Raw genomic sequence first — 27,175 nt, forward strand, 5'->3', positions numbered from 1 at the left:
TTGCTGTTAAACTCATCTACTGAGTTCTTCAATTATACTAGTTTTTATTTGTAGAATTCCTTTCAATTCTTTTTACAGATTCTTATTCTCTGCTGAAATTATCCATCATTTCATCAATTTCTTAATGTATTGATTATAATTATTTTATAGCCCATGTCTAATAACTCCAATAAATAGATCACTATACAATTATTTCTATTTTTTATTGTTTTACTTTGTTTTTATCTTGGTCCTGGCTTCTGATATGCATGGTAATCTCTTATTGGATGCCAGGCATTGTGTTCAAAAACCAAAGACTCTACATGACGTCTCTTGCTTCTGGCAATGACAGACAGTTAGAATAAAGGCAGATCACCTTAAAATCAGGATCGAGTTTAGCAAAGGCTGTATTTCCATTTTTTTAAGTTATGGTCTATTTCTAGTTCTTCCTAACTCCAAGGATATAGCCCTTCAGGAGTCCCAATGAAAACTTCGGAGTGTTTTACCAGGGTCCTGCCTCTTCCTCCCTGAATTCTAGTTCATGACTCCCTAGCACTGTGAAACTACCAAAAATTCTGCACAGCATCTCCTCATCTTAGCTGCCAGTGTTTGGCTTCTCAGCTTCATGGCCTGTGCTGCTTACAAAATAACAAATAACCCAAGGAGAAAAGTGGCACCAAATACAGGGCTCACCTCAATGTGTTTGTCATCACTCTGGCATCTTTACCCCTAGGTAGTGCTACAACGCCTTCAGATATTTTTTTAATTCAGCTTTCTCATTTTACTCAGCATGGGCCTTATTTTGAAATGAACTAGTCTATCATAGGCGGAAGTGGAAATCAGATATTGATTGATCTTAGTGGCCTATCTTTATGTACACATCTATATCTTATTGGTTCCAAAAGTATTTAAGATAGGTTAACATAACTACATGAGAGTTTATTTTTCTGTATTATATTTCACACTTAAAACCTAAACTGCTTACTTCTCCAAAATTTTAATTATTTCTCTGTTAGAATTATCATTTAAACTTATATTCAAAATGCTTCTCCTTAACAGTTCAATCTGACTCCTTACCTATAACATACAATGTGTATTTGGGAGCTCCTTTGTAAATGCTGTCATGCACTTTTTTCTTCAATAAAAGTAACAGTGTTCTCAAATACAGGATTTTTTCACAGTAAAAATAAAAACAGTTACAAACATAAGTACCCACTATTTCATAGAATGTTGTCTGTATAACTTTGTTCTTTGACAACTTCTAGTCATCTCTCAAAGGATATAAGATTTATGAAATGGGATGAGCAGAAGCTATGGATACCTCCTATAGTCATATTATCATAAAAATCTCAATAATTCAAAATTGAAATTTATGATCACTGAAATGTTTCAAAGCTGTAATTTGTCTCCGAACTAAAAAAAAATGTTTTATTACATAATTAAAATGTAAAAAAATTGTAAAGACAGTTTATCCTCCTCAAGAAATCAAATTGCTATTAAGGACTACCTTAAGGGTACCAACTTTTGGTATGCCTACAAGTAGCATTTACAAAATCAGTGTAATCTATATTAAATAATAGCAATAATACTTAACCTATCCCATTTTTTAAGTATCAATTGTAAATATACTTAGTAATGAATGCAAATTACTATGGGTAATTGAAAGTGCCAAGAACTAAATCTCTCATCAAAATAAACTGCAACCCAGGATTTCACTCTCCAGCATTTTTAATGTCAATTAATTAAAAACAAAAACAAAAACTAGGCACTTCACCCTGCCTATAGAACCCTTCTTGGAAAATCATGGTCGTTCTAATTTTGTGTTCCTGAAATGTACAATATTAACAACAAATGCAGAAAAATATTTGGCTACAAACAAAAAAATTAGAAATGAGTACAGATAGATGAGTATATACAACTATACTCTCCCAACTCAACAGGTAACTGGCTTTTAATACAATTTTACATCATTATTCAGTATTATCATTGCTCTGGGCATTTGTTTCAAAATATGAATTTTGGTTTTTTAGCACACTCCGATTGATTTCCTTTGGTGGGTCAAGGGACCTTTAAAGATTTACAAGCACTCAAAATACAAAGAAACTAGCACCTTCCATTGTTTTCTAAAGATTCTATTCTATTTCATCTATTTTCCTGGCTCATATCTTCATAACTCTTTGCTCACATTTATTGCTAGAGATGTAGCCCTCATAGTGGCCATCTGTCAGAAAGCAGCAATTGGTCTAGCATGCCAGAAACCAGCTGTGAAACTGTATGCACACTATGTGTTCACAATAAAGTATTATTGCTATTAACAAAGAGACAATGTTTCAGGAACTACTGTATCAGAAATTTCACTACAGAAATGGCAATAATATAATATAGACATACTATGGCCTGCATGACTTCTTTGTTGAGAATGAGTAAGTGTCCTCAACCAAACATCGCCACAATGTATAGAGGCTTTATCGTATGATGGTTAAGAACACAGGATTTGATGTGAGGTACTCCAAACCTTTGCTCTACCATTTACTAGCTGTATGTTCTTAAGCAAGTTTATTTAATCTCTCTATACTTTAGTGTTTTCATCAACAAAATAAGAACAACAACAGTACCTGCTTTATTTTTTTTTAATAAGAATTAAACAAAAATGAATATAGAGGGGCCAGCCCCGTGGCCAAGTGGTTAAGTTTACACACGCTGCTTCAGCAGCCTGAGGTTCGCCAGTTCAGATCCTGGGCGCGGACCTACGCACTGCTCATCAAGCCATCCTATGGTGGCATCCTACATAGAAGAACTAGAATGACCTACAGCTAGGATATACAACTATGTACTGGGGCTTCGGGGAGAAAAAGAAGAAGGAAAAAAAGGGGAAGATTGGCAACAGAAGTTAGCTCAGGGCCAATCTTAAAAAAAAAATTTTAATGAATATACAACTCTTAGTTCAGTGACTGGAAAATAATAAGCAATCAATAAATATTAAAAACTGTTGTGGAAACCATTTTTCCCTTTGTAGACTTCATGTCTTTTTCTCTTTATTTTTTGACCTGATCACTCAACACTCTCAGCAACACAAAGTATTTACCCATTTTGGGGGTCTGCTTTTGCTTCATAGCAACTACCTTAGTGTTGTCCCACCTCAGACTGTAGGATCTCACCTTAGTTCGCCTTAAACACAGTCCAGGAAAGCAGCAATGGATAACAGAAAAAGGTTTAGACATAGCATTGTCCAATTGACATGCAATGTGTGTCACACGTAATTTCAAATTTTCTACTAGCCACATTAAAAAAGGAAAAAGAAATAGTTGAAATTAATTTCAAAACATATTTTATTTGACTGAAGATGTCCAAAATATTATCATTTTAACAAGTGGCAGCAGCCACATTTCAAGCACCCAATAGCCACATATGCCTTCTATATCAGACAGTACAGGTTTAGAGTCAACTGGACCTGGATTCAAATTCTGGCTCTGCTATTTAACTTGCCACTTACTTGCTAAGGCTCAGTTTCATCATGTTAAAAATAACTATCTCCAGATACTGTTATGAGAATTGAATTAAAATGACATACACAGGGCACTTAGTACAATGCCTGACATACAGGGGTGCTCCTTAAATGAGAATTGCCTCACCCTACCCTTCTCTAGAACTGAACACTAGCTCAACATGGTATAATCCATGACCTATCTTTAGTTCCTTCCCTCCTACCTCTACAATAAACTACAGCCATTTCCTCTACCTGCACAGCTCTCCCTCCTTGCTTCCCAGCAGCTATAAACTTGACTCTGTGGACTTCTAGAAGCCATGGACCCTCTTAGTCATGATCCAAGTATGTGGTCCAAAGAAACTAAAAAGACTTGTGCCTGAAAACTTCCTTTTCTGGAAGTTCTCATCCATCTCCCCAGCTGTTACCACTGCAGCAGCTTCCTCAGCAACTGCCGTCAACAGCAATGCTCTCCATTTTCAGATCGACTGACCTCATAAATTTAAAAGATGAAGATCATGCTGCAAAGTAACTGGCCAGGATCTTTCAAAAGTGTCAAGGTCAAAAAAGACAAAGAATGACTTAGGAACTGTCACAGTTTGGAGGAGACTAGACAGACATGAAAAATAAAAATAAAATAAAGGATCCTGGGTAAGATCTTGGTCTAGAAAAAGGACAGTAGTGGGAAAACTGGTGAAACTCAAAAAGGTCTGCAGATTAGTTAATAATATTGTATCAATGTCAATTTCCTGGTATCAGTAATTGTACTACGGTTGTATATAATGTTAATATTAGGGGGTTTAGATGAATAAAGTCTGAGGATCTAATGGATAACATGGTGACTACAGTTGAAGACACAGTATTGTATGAATGAATTTGCTAAGATAGTAGAACTTAAATGTTCTCACCAAAAAAAAAAGGTACATATGTGAGAAAATGGATGTGTTAATTAACTCAATGGGGGGAATCCTTTCACAATGTATACATATTTCAAATCATCACATTGTACACTTTAAATATCTTACAATTTTATTGTCAATTATACCTAAATAAACGTGAAAAAAATTTTAGGGGAGTACTTGGGAACTCTCTATACTATTTTCATAACTTTTCTTTAAGTCTAATGTTATTTCAAAATAAAAAGCTAAAGCACTTTTAAATGTGATTATTTCAAACTTTATTATGAAGGAACCTCTGTCCTAATGGATTTGTTAATTGGTATATCATTGTAAAATAGTGCTACTTATGTTAAGCCTATTGCAATAAGGCCATCACACAGGTTAATGAAAAGTCAATTTCAAGGTATAGAAAATCCACCTTAATCACCACTATTAGTTTGCAAATCCACTAAGAGAATATGATGTCACCTACATCCGCTCAGTAATACTGAAAGCTTGATAACAGCAAATACTGTTTTGTGTGACCAGTAATGTTGATTTAACATTACTAAATAATATGCTTAAACTACAGCTCCACTGAAACCAACTTTTTACAGAAAGTGACAGAAAAAGTTGAGGAAAAGATGTAAAGAAGCCTGTTCTGACATGCACCCCCTCAGACCTTCCATGCTTTAGGAAACAGCCTTGGTCGATAAGCTGTAAAGAAAACCCATTGCAATAGAAGGGGCAGTCTGTTCTGCTACAGCATGCGTTTCTGTAACATGAATTAGCTCATGGGCAACTGGCAAATGGAGAAAGGAGTTCAGTATAAAGCAGAAGCTGCATTGGTTCATATGAAATTTTTTTCCAAGATCATTAATGTTTTGCCTCATTAATAATAGCAACTGAAGGCTAAGTACACTAACGGCAGCAAGCCAGGAAAAACTCATTATCATACATTCAACTCTTCTCTTAGAAGTGCTTATTGCAAGATCAAACTTGATCTTTGTTGGAAAAAAAGAAAGAAAGAAAAATTATAAATAAAGCAAAGTAACACAAAACAATACACCTCTGGTATCAGTACATTTTGTACAAAGCTAGCAATCTTTTCGCAACTTCTGATGATAATGTCCCTCTGCCCTTGTATACACAGATAGCCTCAACCCTTCCTTATATCACCTTCCATCAAGCTACCTTCACCTTTAAGGAAAATCCTACATTTACTGCAGTGTTTATTAGAAATTTCATATGTCTTTTAAAGTGTGCTAGCATTTTTATTGGAATTGTTATTGTTTTCATTAGTGCTCTAGTTACAAAGTTGCATAAGTCCTACTAATTTAAGTATGAATTTGCAAACCGCAAAGTTTTCCAGAAATGCATATAATATTATAGTATAAATGCTGTATTTCCATACATTCTGAATACATAAAATGCTGTCCCAGAATTTTTTTAAATATAAATTGTCATACTACCTTGTTTCCAAATATTACTTATGTATCAATGAAATGTGTCATCAATATCAATTTATAAACAAAATAAACTACATTTATATTTAGCTTTAAATTCAACAGTCATGCATTTCTATATTAGTAACACATTTCTTAAATAGATAGGATGGGATGTTCTGATGCAGTAACAATTACCACCTAAGTGAAAACCAGACTGATGTATTTTATAAGAAAAGCAAATATTCAGTGTCGTTTAACATGAATTAAGTGTATATTAATGAATAATAATCAAACCAACATCATTCTGTTCAAATAAAGCAGTCTATAAAATGTATAAAAATATAAGCACGTGTCTAGAATCATTTTTGCTCATGAAACTAAAAAGATAATTTGAACAGTGTCTTTTATATAGTATTACGTCATGCTAAAGAATAATTTAATATGACTTTTTGTTTCTCAAAAAAAGCAACAATTATTCCTTAATGATTATTTGTTGTTAAATATCTAAGCATTCTTTTACATAAATGGCTCCTGCTAGCCACAAGCATTATGGAAGAAAATTTATGTTATTTGTACATGTCAGAGATATAGCACATAATTAGCTCATTAAAAATACAGTTCAACTGAAGTAGCTATAATTTATTATATCAATACAATCTGAATATACTATTTTTGAATTGATTTATATAATAAATATAAATCACTTTAATATTTAAAAGAATAGTGTTCTCTTTTAGCCCATGGTGTGCTAGTGTACTTTCATGGACACAAGCAACTCTGAATTTCAAGGAGCCTTTTTTTTTCCAATTACCTATTAAAATTCTCTTGCTTAGAGATAGTCAGCATGTTTCTCACGGAAAAAAAAAATACTGCACAATTGTCTGCTTTATAGTGTGACCTCTTTCACTTGGGTGGGTATCCTCTCCATCACAGACTAAGTGAGGATATCACCTTGTCAAACCAAAGGCAAAAGAATAATGAGCACATGATAGGCTAGCCCAGCATGGAAAAGGTCATTAAGGAGATTGCAAAAACAGTACTCTGAATGACAAAATAAAAGTATACTCCATAGACTAGGCTAATATTAAAGAAAGCACTCAAGAACACAAGAAGCTTCTAATCCCCATCCTTGGATGCCTGCCATACAAAACTCCACTCAGATTTATTTATTTCATTAGTTACTAACCAGATTTAGTTAACATGTTTTCAAATGAATCGTGGTAGAACAAGCTTGACAAAGACACATTTATAACATTTCTATTTCCACAAAGCACTAGCCACAGATAAGTATGAACTTATATAATGTTTTGCTTTTACCAAATAATTGTAAATTAATCATCCAACAAGAAACAATCATTCCAATCCAAGTATCAAAAATATAAATTGGACGTCTTCACCAAACAGTAGGATTTTACCATTGTTAAAACAAATGACAGTAACACTGATACATTAATTGCAACTCCAGTGCACTAACTGGCATAACAGGGAATCATATTAAAACATTTTTATAAGTAGCTGAAACCAGAAGAAATTAAGCAAGCTCTGTTGCAGCTTTCTCAGTGTGAATTTACTTTTAAAACAAAAAAATCTCAAATCTAAACCATTCAAGCATGTACTAGGACTATGTATTATATCATTGTGTCAGTTATGCACGCTTTGACATTCCTTTCTAGATTAAAACTGGAATGAAATTTTTGTTCCTGACCAGTCACAATATTTTGACAGAGAAACAGTGCCACCTTTTGGTCCCAAACAAAAGCCTCCAGTCTACTACACTTCCAAACTTCCTTTTTCCAGTCAAAATTCCTGATATATATAAATATCACTGAATTTCATGTCAAAATTATCACCTTCTAGAAATATTTTTCTAGTAGCTCCACAAACTAAGAAAACACAAGAGTAACATAAAAGTTGCTTCCAAGATGCAAAATTTCACAACAATCCAAAATAATACTAAATGCATGTACTCTGGGTCATCGATATAATAATTCCTAATCAACATTTCATTAAACACATTTTATCAAATCCAAGTATGTCAATTAACTGATATACTTTATATATTAAAAAATCCTTTACAGCATTGTTACATTTCAAAATCGATTTTTAAAAATATATTATATTTTACATGTACCTATTAATTTATTAATAGAGAATATGGTATCAACAGTGGATTACCAGTTAAATCCGATAATTATAAATAATTTTATATACAAATATAGTATGTTTCTGATTTACTTACACCAATGACACAATGTCACCACGTTGTACTTCAAAATTCCTCACTTTCCAGTGATTCAAAAGCACCACATCAGATGACTGGCTCCCCCCAGGATTCAAAGAAGGCTAAAAACCAAGGAGAAAGAGACACATCTATCATTTATATTTTTCAATCTTCATGGTTCCTTGCACTTCATAGCTCCAGTGCAGGGCAATAAAACATTTCTAATATAGTAGCTTTCAATAAATTGCTGTTCTAAAGTAACTGCAAATGATGAGTTTTCAAAAAGGCTCATCAGGATTCTTCACGGGTGAATCAGAGAAAAAATAAATTACCAATATTTATTTGAAAAGAAAATGTGCTAGATATTCAAATCTTTACTAAACTCCACTAAAGAGGTATGGAAAACTTCAAGAAGGATTAGAAAGCCATTAGAAAGATGTGAGTCAAACCTCCCAACAGAATATTCAGATAGGATCTAATTCCACAGTAGTACACATCATTGTTCCATCCGGAGAAATGAAGAAATAATCTCAAATCAACCAGGAAAATATCCACATGAAGAAGCTAAGGGAATAGAAGAAACACGTGATGGAACAATCAGGGAAAATGTAGGGATTTCCCATCTTGACCTCTCTTGTCTGGAGAGAGCATGCAGCAAGGGTCCTGGTCCCAGTTTAAACCTAGTAAGTGGCTTCACCTTAAAACTCAGACAAGTCAAGATGTGCCCGAGGATTACTGGGGCAAGAACTGAGAAATATTTTGTGTAAGAACTCATCTGAAGGTCAGGAACCATGTAGGCACAAAAATTTGATTGAGGAACCATGAAGCCAGCATACTTGTCACTTGGACAGGGGAGCAGAAAAAGCCAATGGCTAATAAGCCTGAGAACTGAGGGGAGAGTGGAGGGACCAAAGAATAAGAAAAATGAGGAGAGCTTTTTCACCATTCACTCTACTGAGTCTCTAAGAATGTCATAGGGGAAACAGCAATTTCTGTGGTGACAGGAAAGGTGCCCAACCAAAACCAAGGCTCTCCACCTTCAATGATGGTGGCAGCAAGAAGAGACATAACCAAAGTAGCCGGGGCAGGTGTGAGGGAAACAGTGGATGCCAGACAATAGCCAGTCCCCGAGCAGAAGTGACGCACTCTTCTTAAGATTCCTGGAATTACTCGTAGATTCTCTACAAAGGAGATGTGGGCAAAGCTGTGGAAATATGGGGGAGCTATTATCATGACCTCATTTTTGACTGCCCACATTTTTTGTGGCCAAAAATTATTGGTTATCCTTAGAGAGCTCAAACAACCCACAGCTTCTACCAACTCCTTTATATGATAATATCTAAATATCTTTATTTTTAGTTTTGAATTCCCTGCTAATCATTTCACTTGACTATCTGACATAAAAGTCAACGTGATTAAATGGAATTTGTCATCCTTTCCTCCCAAAAAAAGTCTCCTTCCTTATTTTCTTACATCCTATTTATCATTTTCCCAACCAGCCTACACTCTTAGTTATCTTTTTATTTCAACCAGTCACCAAGCTACAGAGTTTTTTTCACTCATAATGTCTTTCATTTATGGCCCATCTTTCTCTTCTCTCTACTATCATCATATTTCAAGCACCAATCTTCACATAACTCACCATGTATCTACACTAGCAATCTCTCACCTCCAACTCAGAAGAAATGATTCCACTTCCTTCTAGTTATATGATCTTGAGCAAGTTCCTTAATTTTATTATGCTTCACTTTCCTTACTAGTAAAATTATGATAATTAGTAACTGCTACCTAATTAATAATTAAATAACAATAATAGCCAATACTTACCAAGTTCTTACCATGTGTACTGTTCTAATATAACAGCAAGACACACTGAGTGCTACCATGTGCAAGATACTGTTCTAAGGGCTTTACAAATATTAACTTACTTGATGAGATCAATTATTTAAAGTGCTCACAATAGTTCTTGACTCATAGTCAAGCTCTCGATAACTTCTATTATTAATATTACTATATCACAATTTTAATTATGGGGAGTTTTGTACCCTTTCTCCAGGTTTCTCCTCTTACTCTATCCCTAATGAGGAACAGAGTTGATATGGTGGGATAAATCCAAGGAGCTTTGCTGGGCCACAGTGCTAAGGAATGGATTTTTGCTGTCTCATAGTAAGGTAGGACTATAGGCTTCCACAGGGGTTTTTTCTCTCTCATTCATATTTGTCACCCATATTCTCTCTCTACCTCCCCCTTCCTCTCCGTCTTTGAGTTCAGCATCCTGCAAGTCCTTTTCCCTTTATTTCCTTGTGTTTCTCCTCCTATATAACTGATACAGTAAAGGTGCCCTAGGGGAGACCATCTGAACTATAAAGAGAAAACCTTCTTCCTGTTGCACTTGCACTTTCACTGGGTTCATTTTTTTTCCTCGCCATCAAGATAGTGAAGAATAAAAGTGATTTGATTATTTCTGACTACTCTTCTTTAGTCTCTTTGATTTCTGTTTGTCAAAAGTTTCTGACCACAATCCATAACAAAAAATGCATTTTACACTGTATCCAGTACACATATGCATAAACACATACATCTGAAGAAACTTACACACAATAGTAATTTTTACTACATATACCCTGATAGTTTCTGTTCTCTCCTAATCCATGTTTTTAAAATTCTGTCTATAAACAACCACACTAATTTCATATCTACTATATTGATTTTTCAACCTCCTAATAAGTTTCAATACTTGAATCCCATGAGGCAATCCCATAGGAATTCTTTCCTAACACTCCTCATTCCCATCATCAGTCTCATTAGGTGATTAAAACTCCCCAATTCTCCATCAGAACTTGTGATTATTTCTATCACAGTATATTTAAAAGTGTATTATAATTATCAACTTGTCTCTCTCTCTCCAAAAGTCTGTAAGAATTTTGAGAACAGATTATTTCTTATATCTGTTTCCTTGATGCCAGGACATGTAAGGTGATTAATAATTTTTAGTGGAAACAAAAAAATCAATTCCCGAAGACTCCCCAAATTAACATGGGCAAAAGAGAGTTTATCCCACCAGCCCATAATTATACTTCTATATTCCCCTCCTTAGTTAACAGTATTGACATTCACCCTGTCTTCCACACTAGAAGACTCTTGAGTCATCCTCAATTTCTAACTCTCTCTGTGAGTCTCCCATCATCAGACTTTCCCTCTGCCCAAAATGCCTTTTCCCTACTGGGAAAATTCTACTTATCTTTCAAAACCCAATTCAGATGGTGATTTCTCTCTGAAGACTTAAAGAAAAAAAAACAAAAACCTGCAGTTCCCTTGTGGAAACTAGGAAATTACATTCTGGTGCTCCATGGTTGGGGAGAGAAGAATCCCCACAGACTCAAATCTTGACCCTCAGATTCATGTTTCCCTTACAGAATCACTCACCTACCCACTTTTCTAACGCTAATTGTTAAAACCAAAAGGTAATGTGTTGTAAACAAAAGATTTATACAGGGAAAAATATCCCAGGAGAAGCATGTCTAATTTCAAATAGTAAAATATTAGAATCATCAGCCAACACCTGGAAGATCTTGTTTGATTTTATAAAGGGAACAAAAGAGTTTTCTTTTAGTTTCCCTTTTCTCCACAAGGTTAAATTAATCATTCCCCCATCTGTGCTCCCCCAGCAATTTAGGTAAACTTCAACAATAGTTCTTAAAACCTTGTTATAAGTATCTGCCTACACATATAACTCTTTCACTCAATTGCAGAAATCAAGTCTTATTCATTTTTGTATGCCCAGAACAGTGGCTGGAAAATAGTATGTCTATACTTTAAAGTTTAAAAGATAACAGGTTTTTAAAAGCTTATTTAAATAAGAGGGTTCCCAAGCAATATACATTATCTAAACAATGTATACATCTTTCAATGAAAACATATTCTGGGTAAGTACGGTAAGAAATTTTTCATGCCACATCAAGTTAGGCAATTTAAGCATTAGAAATAAAGTTGAACAGTGCTTTATTATTATCCATAATGAAATAATGCTAATCACAGGAGAATAAAATTATTTTCTTTACAGTTCATTTATGAATATAAATAACACTGATGAATAACACTCATCATAAAGAAAAACTTTCTTGAATTGGGAAACTGTTCTACAGCACTATAAAAATAGTGCTTTTTGAAGAACACAGCTCTTTGTACTTCAATTAAAAAGTTCATTAAAAAGAAAAAACACTTTACTTCCAGAACTTTCTAAAACGACTTTTGAAAAGAAAATAATGTGCTAACTTCAAAATGAAAAATTTATATGAAAAACGAAGGAAACCTCATTTGAATAATGCTATTTTAGAAAAATTAGCAAACCGTGTTATAACTTGCAAATCTTATATCTTGCTTTCCCTTGTGGGAACGGCAGTTTATGCTTCAGACAGAGCAAGCAATCTTTTCAAATCAAAGAAGTTATACACATGAAATCTAAATTAAAAGTCATAAACTTTAGGATTCTGATGTAACCAAAGAGTCTATATTTTCTTGGCATGTTGTTAATACTTTAAATCCCAGATTCCCAGAGACTATATCAAAATTATAAGCAACTTAAAATAATAAACTTTTTTGAAGTAAGAAACTTCAGAGAATATTTAATCTAGGAGTTTCCACCTGTGTCTCAAAATGTGTGAAATGTGTTGGATGCTCTTGCTATTACTCAAGGAGATTTCCATTATTAAGGGGAGAAACACTGAAAATGATTGGGATTACCAACAAAGAAAAAAAAAGCCTCACAGCTGCTCTGCCCATCTTTTCTTCAATGACTTACATCCTCACACTAGATCTATTCTTTGGCTTCCACCCTAGAGCACTTAGGTTAAAAATCAAACAACCTAGGGGCTGGCCCCGTGGCCGAGTGGTTAAGTTCGCGCGCTCCGCTGCAGGCGGCCCAGTGTTTCGTCGGTTCGAATCCTGGGCGCGGACATGGCACTGCTCGTCAGACCACGCTGAGGCAGCGTCCCACATGCCACAACTAGAGGAACCCACAACGAAGAATACACAACTATGTACCGGGGGGCTTTGGGGAGAAAAAGGAAAAAAAAATCAAACAACCTGGAGTAGTCTTTCGGATAGCCCTTGCTCTAAAGACAGACGACTGTGTCCAAATCTTAACTCCATTTCCTTACTAGCCAGATTACCTTAAACAAATTATTTAACCTTTCTAAGTTTCATTTCTACGTCTATAAAACAAGAGCTGAAGTACCACTTACCTCAGAGGGTTGCTATGAGAAATAAATGAGAGGATCCACAAAACGTTCTTAACACAGAGCATCATAGGGAGTAAAGGGTCAACAAATAAGATGATGATGATGATAATGATGATGATGATGATAGCAACAACAGAGAAAAAGGGAAACAAAATCAAGTACAGCATTCTTTCTACAGGATTCAAGACAAGATTAAGCTTTTACATATTGCCCTGAACGGTTTTCCTTTTAAATACTAAACTGGAAGTCTTCAGGCTGGAAATTCTACTCCTCATTTCTAAATTCTTGGTGGATTGTTTCTTCGTGTCTTTTAAGCAAGTAAAGTACGCATACTTTTATTGTGGATCTCAATTGTTCTACCTCTAGGAATTAATCTCCCCCAAATTTAATGTGCATAATTATTTAGTTATAAATATCTTCTATAAAAACATTACACCCAATATGTTTAAAATTTTCTTTTTTAAAACATACATACATATGGATATACATATGAGAAGATATACATTTAAAATCTAACAGCTTTTAGGTCTGGTTGATAAGATTACAATTTTCCTTTCCTTTCCTTTTTTTTGGAAAATTTCTAAGTTACATTAAAAAGAGGTTATTGTATGTTTTGCTCTAACCTAAGTACTACGTAGTTCACTCTAAGAAAGACAATAAAGTCAGCAGATTTCAACAGATGTTAACAAATTATGCTGAAGGTAGAAAGCACAGATATCAGACCTGTTTTTGAAACAAGTACAACATAACAGTTGGATTTTAATGCTATCTCTGATCAAAGACTATGCTGAAGGATTTTTGTTCCTCCCACAAACAAATATTGTCAAGGTATCCTAAATTTTCAGCTTGTGTCTAAGTTCAAATCATATGACAGGTTTGGGGGAATTTATGTCTTGGTTTAGGAAAATAAAACTCCCCTAAAGAATTAAAGAGACATGATAGATTTCTTACCTTGTAAGATTTAGCCATAGCCATCAATCAGGAAGTGATATTATTCTGGTTTTGAATTTTTTCTATAAATTTCTTATTCATTTTTTAATTAAAAAAAAGTTCACAGCCTACAACTCACTACCTATAGTCCACCAAAAAAAGCCTGGTTTTAACTTCACTTCTTTGGGAGCAGTGCTTTCAACCTTTTCAAGCCTATAAAGAGTTCCACCGCCTGCCTCTCCCCCCACCTCCACCCCCAACCAGCTATACACAATCTAAAATGTTGAAATATTAAATTTTGTGCTTTCCAATGAGTTGGTCCCCAGCAGCAGCCATGAGGAACCAATGGTAGCCCTCAGACTTCTTTTGAAGAACCATTAATTTAAAGAAATGATCAGAGGGAAACTATTAATTAAAAAGTAAGAGAACAAACTGAAGTAGTACTATTTGTTTTTAACTTCTTAACACTGCAGCACTGCCCAGGAAGCATACAGTATAGCTAAAATAAATGTATATTCTGACTATAGAATTATTCTTATTATTAGATGCCACACTTTTGAAAGAATGTGGATAAAATGGTCCAAAATGCTAGCTAACCTCTCTCACTATTCAGGAGTCTCTATTGTTTACATGGCTTCTAGAATCCTTGGATTTATCTCAGTAGGTATGCATAATAAAATGGCCTATTAACTGTACCCATGTCTGCACAAAGCTTTAAGTTAGAAATGGAGCATTCCTTTCAGGTAAAGGGTACTTATTACCTATACCTCTTAATATTTGACCTCCTACAATGACCATCCATCTAATTAAAAAATTATTCAAACTTTTGACCTTAGGGCCCTTAATCCGGAAAGGTGATTAAAACCTAGAGTTACACATACACTATACTAGAGTGGTAAAAGGAAGAAATGCAAATCATAAAGCATCTCAGAAAATTCATACTTATTAAATCCCAGTTACATCTGACACTTATATTAACAATATAGAATAATGGGCTTTTCGTGTCTGCTCCAGCTTCCAGAGGCTCCCCAACAGGAGCATCTGGTGATATCATGAAGTTCCCATTAGAAATACCTCTTCAGAGTCACTTTAGAGCTCTGGCCTAGACTGGTCACTCCACCTTAACCAGACAGTCCTGGCAGCCTCTCTCTGCTCACTGGTGTAGACTTTGAACAGGTTCCACACAAGCTGGAGCAGAGATATATTCTTCACATGTCCAACTTAAAGGACAACAGAAAAAAAGGATGCCTCCATTAAGGATGTGAAGCTACAAAAATTCATTCACGCTTTCTTTCACTCATTCATTCCTTCATTGCAAAACTACTCAGTTCCAACTCTGCCTGGCATTGTGCTATACAGTGGGATTCTCTACCCTTGAAAATTACAGATCTATTCACATTTTATTCAGAGATTTAAGAGCCTTTTTAAAAAATAACTTTGTTCTAATCTCATCCCCTTGTTTACAGACTTATGGTTCTTCAGCACTCCCCACTTAAAATTGAGGTGAATATTTTCCTCTTCCTTTTGATATTTCTCCATGAAATTTTAGTCACATAAAAATAACTTGTATTTCTGTAAATACCAAATGTCTTAATTTTTCTTTAAAAAGCAAGCTTTGAAAGCTACATTAATAAAGTTTAAAAATGGACATAAACCATATTAATTTAACTTGGAAGTATATTGGGTTGCTAACTTTTCATTCACCTAATCTTTAATTGTATTTCCTATGTACTACAGAGTGACACATGAAGGTTTTATGGGCACTCTCATATATTGCTTGTACAAATAAAAATCTTTAAAAACTATCTGAAAGGTAATTTGCCAAAATGTATCTAAAGACTTTAAAGTGGTCTTATCCTTACACCCAGAAATGTCATATTTAAAAAGTTATCCTAAGGAAACAGTCAAAAATATGTACAAAGATGTTCATCATATATTATTTATAATAGGTGAATAATTGAGCCAAGCTAAATATCAATAATAGGAAGCTGATTAAACTAGCAATGGTTAAACCATATGGTATATGGATACTACAAGTCACTAAAAATCACATTGCAGAAAAATATTTAAGGATATTTGCATATGTTTGGCAAAATAAATCAGGTAAACCTGTGATAGATGAAAAAGCAAATTGGTGTGATCCAATTTAGAGAAGGAAGAAAAGAAGGGAGGGGAAAAGGGAGAGAGAGGGAGAAGGAGAAAAGGAAGAGAGAGAGGAAAGAAGAAAAATGGTGCAGAAAAGGATGAGAAGAATTTATAATGGTTTAGAAGTGCAAACTTTAAAGTCAAAAGCCTAGGCTTGAATCTGTGTAATCTTCAACAAATGAATCTCTCTGCTCCTGTTTCTTCATCTGTAAAATGGGTGACTAATAAATAATACCTTCATCACAGGGTTGTGGGAGATATTAACTAAATTATTGTATTTAAACTGAATACAATACTATAATGCCTAGAACAGAGTGATCATTCAATATTAGTGATATATAATAACATCTTAAAAATAACTAATTCTGGAAGGTGGTGTAGATTATTTTCTATATTTTTCTACATTTTCCAAGTTTTCTCCAATAATATGCAATGCTTTAGAGTTAGGACAAAGCAATAAATTTTTTTTCAAAAGAGAAAGGCATCTGATTTTTATATCCTTTTATTACAGATACTTTTGAACTTTGTTTTCTTCTTTAACAAGTTCTTTAGTGTTTAAGCATCCCCTTAATTCAGATCACTATAACTGGAAAAAGATCATATATAATTAATGAAATATAAAATTTATAAAAATAAACCTTTCTCCATATTAACAAGATGACAGATTGCTATATGTAATAAAAGCCAGCTACATGAATGTATCTACATACTGACAAATCTCTAAGTTCCTTAGAAAACTGAACTGAATAAGGCTTTCACATTCACTGATAAGTCATTCTCCATTGCCCAGAAGAAACCACTTTTCTCTCTGATGTGTCTCTTGATCAAAAAAAAAAAAGCAAGGCAAGAGAAAGGAAGTGGCTCAACAAATATAAAGAGGTTTTTAGGAGGCTTCTTGGATGATTTCCTCAGATGTACATAACTCCAAAGAGGCCAATTACCCCAAGAGGTACAAGAGTGTAGCAATCTATTCACTTTGCTTGTACAATATCTGTGAACAAATCTGTGAAGACGAGGCCACGGATTTTAGATCCTTTAGCTCCTCATTGTTGACCTAGATGTTACATCCTATTTAAAAAAAAAAAAAAAACCCTTCCAGCAGTATGAATCAACTTAAATTTAGGTCCATGGGATACCTGAATTACATGGATCAAAGCTATTAGAATTAAGGGGTTCAAATGTATAGGAAACGGTCTATCAAAAAAAATTGAAAAGCACTATGGCAGACGCAAAGGGACAAAAACATATAGTCCTTGTATTACTTACCTACTGATACAAAAAAAAAAAAAATCACTCCAAAACTTAAAACAAAAATCATTTACTTGCTCTTGATTGTACAATTTAGGCTATGCTTGACTAGGTGGTTAGTCAGCTAGTCTGGCCTGAGACCACTCAGGCAGCTGCAGTCATGGAGGGAGCCATGGTCCCAGAGGACAAGCTCCACTGTGCAAACTTCCAACAAGCCTCGTTTGCATGATGTTTGCTGATATTCCACTAGCCAAAGGGAGTCATATGGACAAGCCAAGAGTGAGCGTAAGAGGGGACTACATAAGCACTTGGGAACCAAGAGGCTTGACTCTTGGGGTTTGGGGTGGAAAGAGGGGATATTAATGTAACAATCTACCAAAGTCCTGCCCTCTGGATCCAATAAATTATATTCCTCCTATGTGGAAAATATACACCACCCTTCCCAAGAACTCCAAAATCTCCTCCAACTTTTGCAAATGGATCAAAGTCTGGTACCTCACCATATGGGTCAGGTCCAAGTGTGGCTGAGCATCCTAGGATGCAACCTGAATGCGGCTTATCTTGAATCAGAGGCTTATAAACTAAAAAGACAAATTATCTGTCCCCCAAACATCCAACGGAAAGACGGGGACAAGATAACCACAATAATTTTGAAAAGTACTAGGAGAAACAAAGTCGTCACTTGTCCATAGCAAGTCTAAATTGCAACAGCAGTTGTTGTCAGGGCCTCCTACCCAAGGGACAGGAATGCTCTTTTATTAGGGCCTATTTCTGTTCTTTGGAATGGTTTCCTAATCTATTGCTCTCCATGGCTCTTCGCTCTGTTCTCTGGGCTTTGGGCTCCTAGATTATTTCTTTTTAAAAAGAAATGTTCCTGTTCATAGCAAGTTGGGGCCCAGAAGCCTCTTTTTAAAATCACCATCCCTTTTAGTATAAGCCAATTCAACACCCTTAAAACTTTGTAGACTTCCTATTGATCTAACCGGGTTTCATTCCATTCCCCCTAAAACTCTACCCATAACTCTTTTCAAACTAGCTCTTTCTCACTTTGGAAGTGTCAGTCTAATGTGTCACAAAGCCCTTAAGATTCTTATAATCTCTTTTTTCTAGCTAACAGAATTAAGTAACATCTCAAATCTTTCTGAGGTCTTAACAAAGAGTCTTCCAGTCAAGATTTGATCTTCACTCCAGGCCATATCTTACCTTAAGAGTATTTTTGCCTGCTACAAACTGGGAATGAGAAACTCTTATTTGCCAACACAGAAAGTCCTGGGCACCCTGAATTTCCTCTGATTTCTGCTTTCAATTCTTTTCCCTCTTCCCAAACCTTATACAAAGCTATAAGAAGTTAATCGATGATTTCAATATTCTGCCTGGAAATCTCCTTAGCCAGATCCATAAATTCATTAGGTACATCTTCATATTCCAAGTTCCTACAGGTAACAGTTTTTTAAACTGTTTCAGTACCATAAAGCAGGAGTCACCATCATTCCAGTCTCCAATAGCCGTTTCCTCACCAGCTTTCATTAACAGTTGTTTGTCATCTGTCTAGCCTCTTCCAACAATCCCCTCACCATTTTTCCAGCCCCTAACTGCCACCTAGTCCCAAAACCAATGCCACATATTTTAGGATTTTGTTATGGCATCACCTCACTAATAATATCAATTTTTGTTCCAGTTACCTATCACTTCAAAACAAATCAAAACTATATGTCTTAAAAGAACAATTATTTGCTTGTGATTCAGCAATTTGGGCTCAATTCAGCTGGGCAGATCCTCTGGTCTCTCCTGAGGACACACATGTGGCTGCAGTCATCTGGGGCTCAAATAGGGTTCGAAAGTTCAAAACGGCCTTACATGTCAGGCATTTAATTGGGGCTTGCTGGCCAAGACGCTTCATTTGTCCTTCAATGTCTCCTCCAAGAGGACAGCCTGAGTTCCTTGCATGTTCTTCACAAGTGTCTACCAAACTTCTACTTGAGTAACATTTGCTGATGTCCCATTGGCTAAAGCAAGTCACATGGCCAGAGTCAAGTGGGGAGGAAACTATACAAGCCAATGAGAGGTGTGATTTATTAAAGAGCCATTACTGTAAAAAGCTATAAGTCTCCCATCATAAGTGAACAGGCCATTCACTCAGCTGACACTCTTGTGCCTCCTTTTGGTCATTTTTAAAACTATAGTAATAGAAGTTGTTTTATATCGTAAAAAAAGAAAGAAAGAAAATTAGCTGGCAAAAAAATTAACCCAAAAAGAATTTACAGATAACTAAACACTCACTAATGGAAGCAATAAGCTACAAAGTTGAGAAAAGACGTTTAAAAATTAAAAATAAAGTAGAAAGACGGGCTGGCCCAGCGGTGCAGCAGCTAAGTTCGCACGTTTCACTTCAGCAGCCCCGGGTTCGTCAGTTCAGATCCTGGGTGCAGACCTATGCACCGCTTGTCAAACCATGCTGTGGTAGGCGTCCCACATATGAAGTATAGGAAGATGGGCACAGATGTTAGCTCAAGGCCAGTCTTCCTCAGCAAAAAGAGGGGGATTGGCAGCAGAGGTTAGCTCAGGGCTAACCTTCCTCCAAAAAAAAAGAAAGTAGAAAGATAATACAAAACAAAAATAGGAAAAAGAAATAAAAACAACTAGTAAGAAAAATCAAAAATGACAAATACCACAAATTGATAAAACCATTAGTATAAGATATTAAAAATAATAAAATAAGCTAAAACTAGCACAAATGTATGATAAATGATTTGACAGACAAAAGGATGGGGAACAAAAAATATATTTTTTATTAAAAAATAAAAATATACTTTTTTAAAAAGTACTAAGAGTTAGAATTCAAAAGCCTAACAAAACAAGGCGATCAGGATTTTTCAATCAAAACAGTTCCTCTCTCTGGCAAACACCCCAACAATTTGCCCTCATCCAAGAGTTGGGGCTCTCTGTAAGGAAACACTTCTCAAATTGTAGTATTTAGAAAGCTTGTCACAATGCAGATTCTAAGGTCCTAGTTAGTGATTCTAATTTTATAGATCTAGAATGGGACACAGGAATCTTCACGCATAAACACCCCAGGTGCTTTTAATAAAAAAAAAGGCCCAACTACCACGCTAACTGCAAAAGGGCTTTCTCATACCATGGGCCTCCTTATCTTTTGTGTTGGACTTCTTGCTTGAAGCCCTTATGGCAAGCCCACATTCAAAATTTCAGAATCAAGCTAACATGCTCCACTCCCTTACTTATAGCTCAATTTGAGCAGCTTCACCCTTTCAAGCCTCCCTCCAGCAATAAAGCAGCATTTTTCAAATTACAGGTCACGACCAATGAGTGAGTCATAGAATCAGTTTAATGGGTTGCGACCAGAATAGAAAATATCAGAGGGCATTGCACATAATGATGGTAATTACGGTTTAAGTATTGTTAATGAAACTTTTGTTTCAGCTGTGAGTATGTGTACAATAAAAAACTGTATTACTTAACATGAGTCATGGGCAAAAAGGTTTGAAAATCTCTGCCATAAAGATTATGATGGATTCATCAAGAGGCTAAAAAGTTTTCAGGTGAATAGTGCAAAAACACTCTCAAAGTCAAAGAAAAAAATTTTTTAATGATGATAATTTCATTTTATCATATTTCTGTAGAGTTTAATTATTCAGGCACTTCAATGCTTCAAAGAACAAATTTAATATGCATTTATTCAGCATCCCTCTAAACGAGTAGGTGAGAGAAATATGGTCCCTTTCTTTTAGAAGCTTACAAAATAGAGTTAGTATTAACCCATGAAGTAACCAGAGAAGTAAAGGACAATACAAAAGAATTTATAATCATGAGTTAAATTTACTTATTTCAAATAAGTGAATGATGGAATTAGGGAAGTTGTGTGAAGAAGACAGGATTTGAGTTTAGCCTTAAAGGGAGTGTAGGATAAGAAAAAGCAGAGAGGAAAAGGTATAGTAATGAGTCTCATTATACTGTCAAAGTAGGCTAACTGCCCGTAAAAAGAATCCCAAAAGTTCAGTGTACAACACAATATGGATTTACTACACCCATTCATTCAGAAATCCAGGTTCTTTCTATCTTGTAGATCCCCCATCTCTTGTGGCCTCAGAGTCCTCAGCCAGCCCTCTGCATCTAGCCAGCAGACAGGAGAAGAGAGAGCATGGATCATAAAGAAGTCTTTTCTGGGCCAGGCCTGGAAATGGCGCCTCGCTTTTCATCCTTTTTCCATTGGCCAGAACTCAGTCACATTTAACTACTTTTTGTTGTTAGTGTCCTCATCTTCCAGCGCTATAGCAGACAATGCTCTCCTGCTACTCATAGGACTTTTTTTCACAGCCAAGTTTTTCAGAAGTGCGTGGCCATGTCCTTCTTCCTAGTCTGTCTTAGTCTGGAAGCTCCACTGAAACCTGTCTACGATGGGTGACACTGTTGGTATTTGAAATACCGGTGGCATAGCTTTCAGCATCATAGCAACACAAAGCTGCCACAGTATGACAACCAAGAGACAGGAGATGTGGTCCCCTGACCTAGAAGTGAACGCAGGCCACAGGGGTCAGAGAGCCAAATCTTAAAGACTAGACAACCAGGGCTACCTATTGGATTACTAGGCAAGGTAAAAAATATCGCCTAGGGCCAAAATGGCGTACCTCCATTCATCTCTATATTTATCTCATGTCTCTTATAATTAAAACACCCCAGACATGATACAATGAACATATACAGGAAGACTCTGAAAGATGGAAAGAAGACAGAGTGGAGGCTAGGACATTAGGACTTAAGAAATGACATGGTGGTGAGTTCCCTGGGTTTTCTTTTTGTTTCCCACATAACCTAGATGGAGTGCTGGAGAAGGCTGCAACCTGGAACCACCAAACACAGGAAAAGAAACCTAAAGAAAAGTCCACTCTCTCTAGCCAAAGACTAGGAAAAGAATGGCCTAGCAGAATAGAAAACATTTTTTATAATACCTGCCCTAATGCAGCCAAACATTAAAGACAAAACTGCCCCAACACCATGGTGTCAGTGGGCTGAGCAGGAAGCTGGACTTCCAGCCCCACCCTGCAGCAGTGAGACCAGGTAGGACCTCTTCGCTTCCCCCAATGCAGCAACAAAGAAGTAGAAATGAGAGTGTAGGCAGTGCTAGTCAGCCTACTTTCCCACCCAGGTGTTAGTTTGGCAATTTCCTAAAAAGTTAAACATAAATGTACCATACAGCTTAGCAACTTAGCAAGTATCTGCCCAAGAGAAAGGAAAACATGTCTACATAGACACCAGTACATGAATGCACACAGCATCATTATTCACAATAAGGAAAATGTGGAAACAACCTAAGTCTTCACCAACTGGTGAACAGAGAAACAAAATGTGATATATCCCTACAATGGAATACTATTCAGCAATAAAAAGGAATGAACTACTGATGTATGGTACAACATGGATAAACCTCAAAACACATTACAGTAAGTAAAAGAAGCCAAACACAAAAGATCACATACTGTATGGTTCTATTTACAGGAAATATCCAGAAAAGGCAAATCTATAAAGCAGATGAGTGGTTGCATAAGGCAAGGGTAGGAACGAGGATTAACTTCAAATAGACATGAGGGATCTTTTTGGGGTGATGGAAATGTTCTAAAAGGTGATGATTATACAACTCCATAAATTTATTGAAAATCTTTAAATCACCTCACAATGGGTAAATTCAATGGTATATAAATTATACCTCAGTAGACATGTTTTTTAAGAAGTAGACAGAAAACAGTATACTGAACTATCATGTTACCTACCACCTAGATTCAACAATTATGAACTTGCAGCCAATCTTATTTCATCTATAACCCCATTCTACTTTTCCTCTTCCCATATTACTTTGAAGTAAATCTCAGCTAGTACATATTTCATTCCAAATTTTCTAAGATTCATACTAAAGAAATAAGGATTCTTTAACCTAAACATCTTTAGCTAACATCTTTGCCAATCTTCCTCTATTTCGTATGTGGGTTGCCGCCACAGCATGGCTGGTGATGAGTGGTGTAGGTCTGTGCTTGAGATCCAAACCTGTGAACCCATCCCACTGAAATGGAGCGTGCTGAACTCAACCACTAGGCCACAGGGCCAGTCCCTCTTTTATTTCTTTAAACCTACTACATTTAATATAGTAATTTAAGATAGTTCTAATCTCTAAAGGCTTAAAGGTCTAATTCTGCTAAAGGTTGTTAGTGACTCTCACAGTGCTCATTTCATCATGTGAGATCATGGTCATCAAACTTTGCATGTGCCCAGAAGGACTGGTGATGGCTTGTTCCAGGTGCCTGAGGCTGCTCTAAACCCAGGTCCACTGTAAATTAATTTCTCAGTTTAGGGTTTTTCTGTTGCAGTGAATGTGAACTCAAACCTCAATCCCACATTAGGGTTTTTTCCTCTATTCAGACCTAGACAATTTTTCTTGCAGAACTGATTTTGGTTCTAGTTTATCCATTCTCTAAAGGCATGTCTCTTCCAAGATTCTGACTTTATTCAGAATTTCTGTTCCAACTTCCTACCTTATTTGAGCCCAGAGGTTTGTCTTCTGATCCCCATGTGGCCATTAAAACCACAAACCGTGGGGCTGGTCCTGTGGTGTAGTAGTTGAGTTTGCACGCGCCACTTTGGTCACCCAGGTTCGTGAGTTCAGATTCTGGGCACAGACCTACACCACTCATCATCCACACTGTGGCTGCAACCCATATACAAAATATAGGAAGACTGGCACAGATATTAGCTCAGAGCTAATCTTCCTCAAGCAAAAAAAAAATAAGACTGGCAAGGGATATTAGCTCAGGGCGAATCTTCCTCAGGAAAAACAAAACAAAGCAAAAACTCTAGGTTACCAGGAATTGACAAATGTCCAAAGGACAGCTGAGTGCTTTAATGAATACTTTTTTAATGATGGCTTCAATGAATAATGGAAAGGTATTCCCCCTTATTTGTGGTCTCTGGTCATTCAAAGTGACCCTGAAAGGTCAGTAGGCATTTTTAAAGATTTCTAATGTTCTATTTCTAATTTTTTATGAGTGTTGCATTGGAAATATTTTCAAGATATCTAATATGCTGTATTTCCATAAATTGAAGTCTAATTCCTTCTTATAAGGTCTATAATTTTCAGTTTAGAATAGGGTATCTTCCATCAACCTGAGCTTCAAAGTTTAAAATCTTTCATATCCCACTATAACATAAACAATTTCTTTCTTTGTTTAAATCCCAAATGTACTACAAAACAATCCCAAAATTAAATTACTTAGTAATTAGATCATTCCATAAACCAAAATAAAATGGAGCAAAATATCTCTGTGAGCAGCAATAGTATAGGGAGGCATTACAGCATACTGATAAAGCATAACTTTTATTAGTTATTATTTAATAAAATGGAAAGCATTATCAGAGTTGGCTCAAGCCAGTTCTAATACTTAATGGCTATGTTAGCGTAGGTAAATTATCTCAAATGTCTGGCCTCAGTTTTTTCAAACATTAAGTTTATATTAGAACTTCAGTCAATATCCCTTAATGTATCTAAAGTTCTATGCATATGAATCTGAAGAATATTAAGTTTAAAAATCTGTAAATGAAAAGCATTAGGATATCAGTCATCAAGCAGCATGACTCAGAACTGTATATAGAAGTATTAAATGTTAAAGGAGCATGATGTATGCAAGCTACTCTCAAATGCTTCAATAACAACGTTTGTGTGTGTGTGTATATATACATACATACATAGTTGCGTGTGCCATCATACATAGATACATATATGTATGTGTGTGTATATACGTATGGGAGAAAGCTGAGAAAGGAAAGGAGAGGGAGGGAAAGAGGAAGAGAATAAAACAAATGTGGCAAAATATTGAATCCTGGTGAATCTGAGCAAAGAACACCTGGGAGTTCTCTGCACTACTCCTACAACTTTCCTGTATGTCTAAATTTACTTCAACATTAAAAAAAGAGAGAGTGTTATGAAGTCAGTGTTTAAATACCAGATATAATCCTGGCTATATAAAACAGGAGCATAGTGTTATTCCATCATGAGAGGAGAAGAAAATCCATGAAGGGACATTATGAAGTTATCATTCACCAACTGTATCAGTATCACATATGTTTGTTTCTATAAATACAAACTGATCTATTTGAATTCTCTTTTAATGACAGGTTGCAGAACTACATAAAAACGCATAACATCCTAAGGGGTAAAAACCTCAGGTGAGATTTTTGAGCCAAAGATAATTTGGAATAAAGCTCACATGTAAGCCAATAAAGCATTCCAACATTAACTCCTGGCTTCCTTCTAAGAGAGCCCCAGACCACCAAGGGGAGTAGGAATACAGAGAAGTCAGCATCAGAGGAAATGTGTGCCCGGTGGTTGCCAGCATCTTGGAAGTGCAAATTCAGCAGGTAACATAAAACTCCCTAACTCCATGTTAAATTCTGGTGCATAAATGACAATATATTTCTTTGCTTGAGAGTCTATTTGTATCCAGCTTCTCAGAATGTCAAAATAATTAGAAATAACTAAAAATAGTTACAACCAACAATAATTGTTGAAGATTAAGTCCACTGTAGGTTTAATTTTTTTTTTTTTTAATTTAGGAAGATTAGCCCTGAGCTAACTACTGCCAATCCTCCTCTTTTTGCTGAGGAAGACTGGCCCTGAGCTAACATCCATGCCCATCTTCCTCTACTTTATACGTGGGACGCCTACCACAGCATGGCTTTTGCCAAGCAGTGCCACGTCCACACCCAGGATCTGAACCGGAGAACCCCGGGCCGCCAAGACGCTGAACGTGCAAACTTAACCGCTGCGCCACCGGGCCAGCCCCAGTAGGTTTAAATTTTTAAAAAATAAAATAAAATAAATAAATGTGACAGAGAGAGAGAAAGAGAGAATGTGAACATTTTTGCTTGCTTTTTTGACAGAACTTTTAATTTTAAACTCAGCAGGAAACAAGAGAATGACTACAAAGAGCCAGGTAGGAGTATAAGAGGTTTATTACAAACCAAATGATCTTTAGGATCATTTGCAGGTAGCTCAAAGTCAAGACAATTTTGAACCAATGAATGTACATTATTGATGAATTCCTCAATGCTAATTAAACTCTACTTTCTCTCACATTCTCTAATTTTCTAATATATTCTGCATAAATCTTCCTCTGAAGTCTGAGCTAGAGAGACAGTATTGTGTAGTAACGTTTTCAAGTATTCTCCCCTCTGGCTATGCAAAACAGAAAGAGGAAAACGGTACACTATATAAAAATTATGTAGTAATTGCAACAAAAACAGGACAGTGACACTTGAAATTACTTCTTTCACTTACTTTTTAAAATCTGAAATCTTAATTTTAAATGTAGAAGGCATACACCTTTTATAAGAACCAGTGACCCCTGCTGCAGGCATTCTCACTCAAATAAAATCTAAAACTTTGGTGTGAGGTCATTAAACTATTCCTAGGGCACCCTTTTACTCTAAAAGCTTCTGTAAGCGATTGAACTTCTAATTTGAATAATTGCATTCCACTGACATAAATTCCCTCTGTAGTTTCGACTGTATGCAATATCAGTCTTCATTTCCTGAGTTAA

General features: G+C 35.7%; 1 protein-coding gene across 11 annotated transcripts in view; it reads right to left on the bottom strand.

Annotated features, from left to right (window-relative positions):
* IMMP2L (inner mitochondrial membrane peptidase subunit 2) overlaps nt 1-27,175 on the bottom strand; it is an 854,823-nt gene that overhangs the window by 779,508 nt on the left and 48,140 nt on the right. For all 11 annotated transcript variants that reach the window (XM_023640174.2, XM_023640173.2, XM_023640171.2 and 8 more), the window contains one exon: nt 8,029-8,132. In XM_023640174.2, coding sequence (XP_023495942.1) covers nt 8,029-8,132 — 104 coding nt within the window. The remainder of the gene's footprint in view (nt 1-8,028; nt 8,133-27,175) is intronic.

The sequence above is a fragment of the Equus caballus genome, chromosome 4 (assembly GCF_041296265.1).
Source record: "Equus caballus isolate H_3958 breed thoroughbred chromosome 4, TB-T2T, whole genome shotgun sequence".
In the NCBI taxonomy this organism is placed as follows: Eukaryota; Metazoa; Chordata; class Mammalia; order Perissodactyla; family Equidae; genus Equus; species Equus caballus.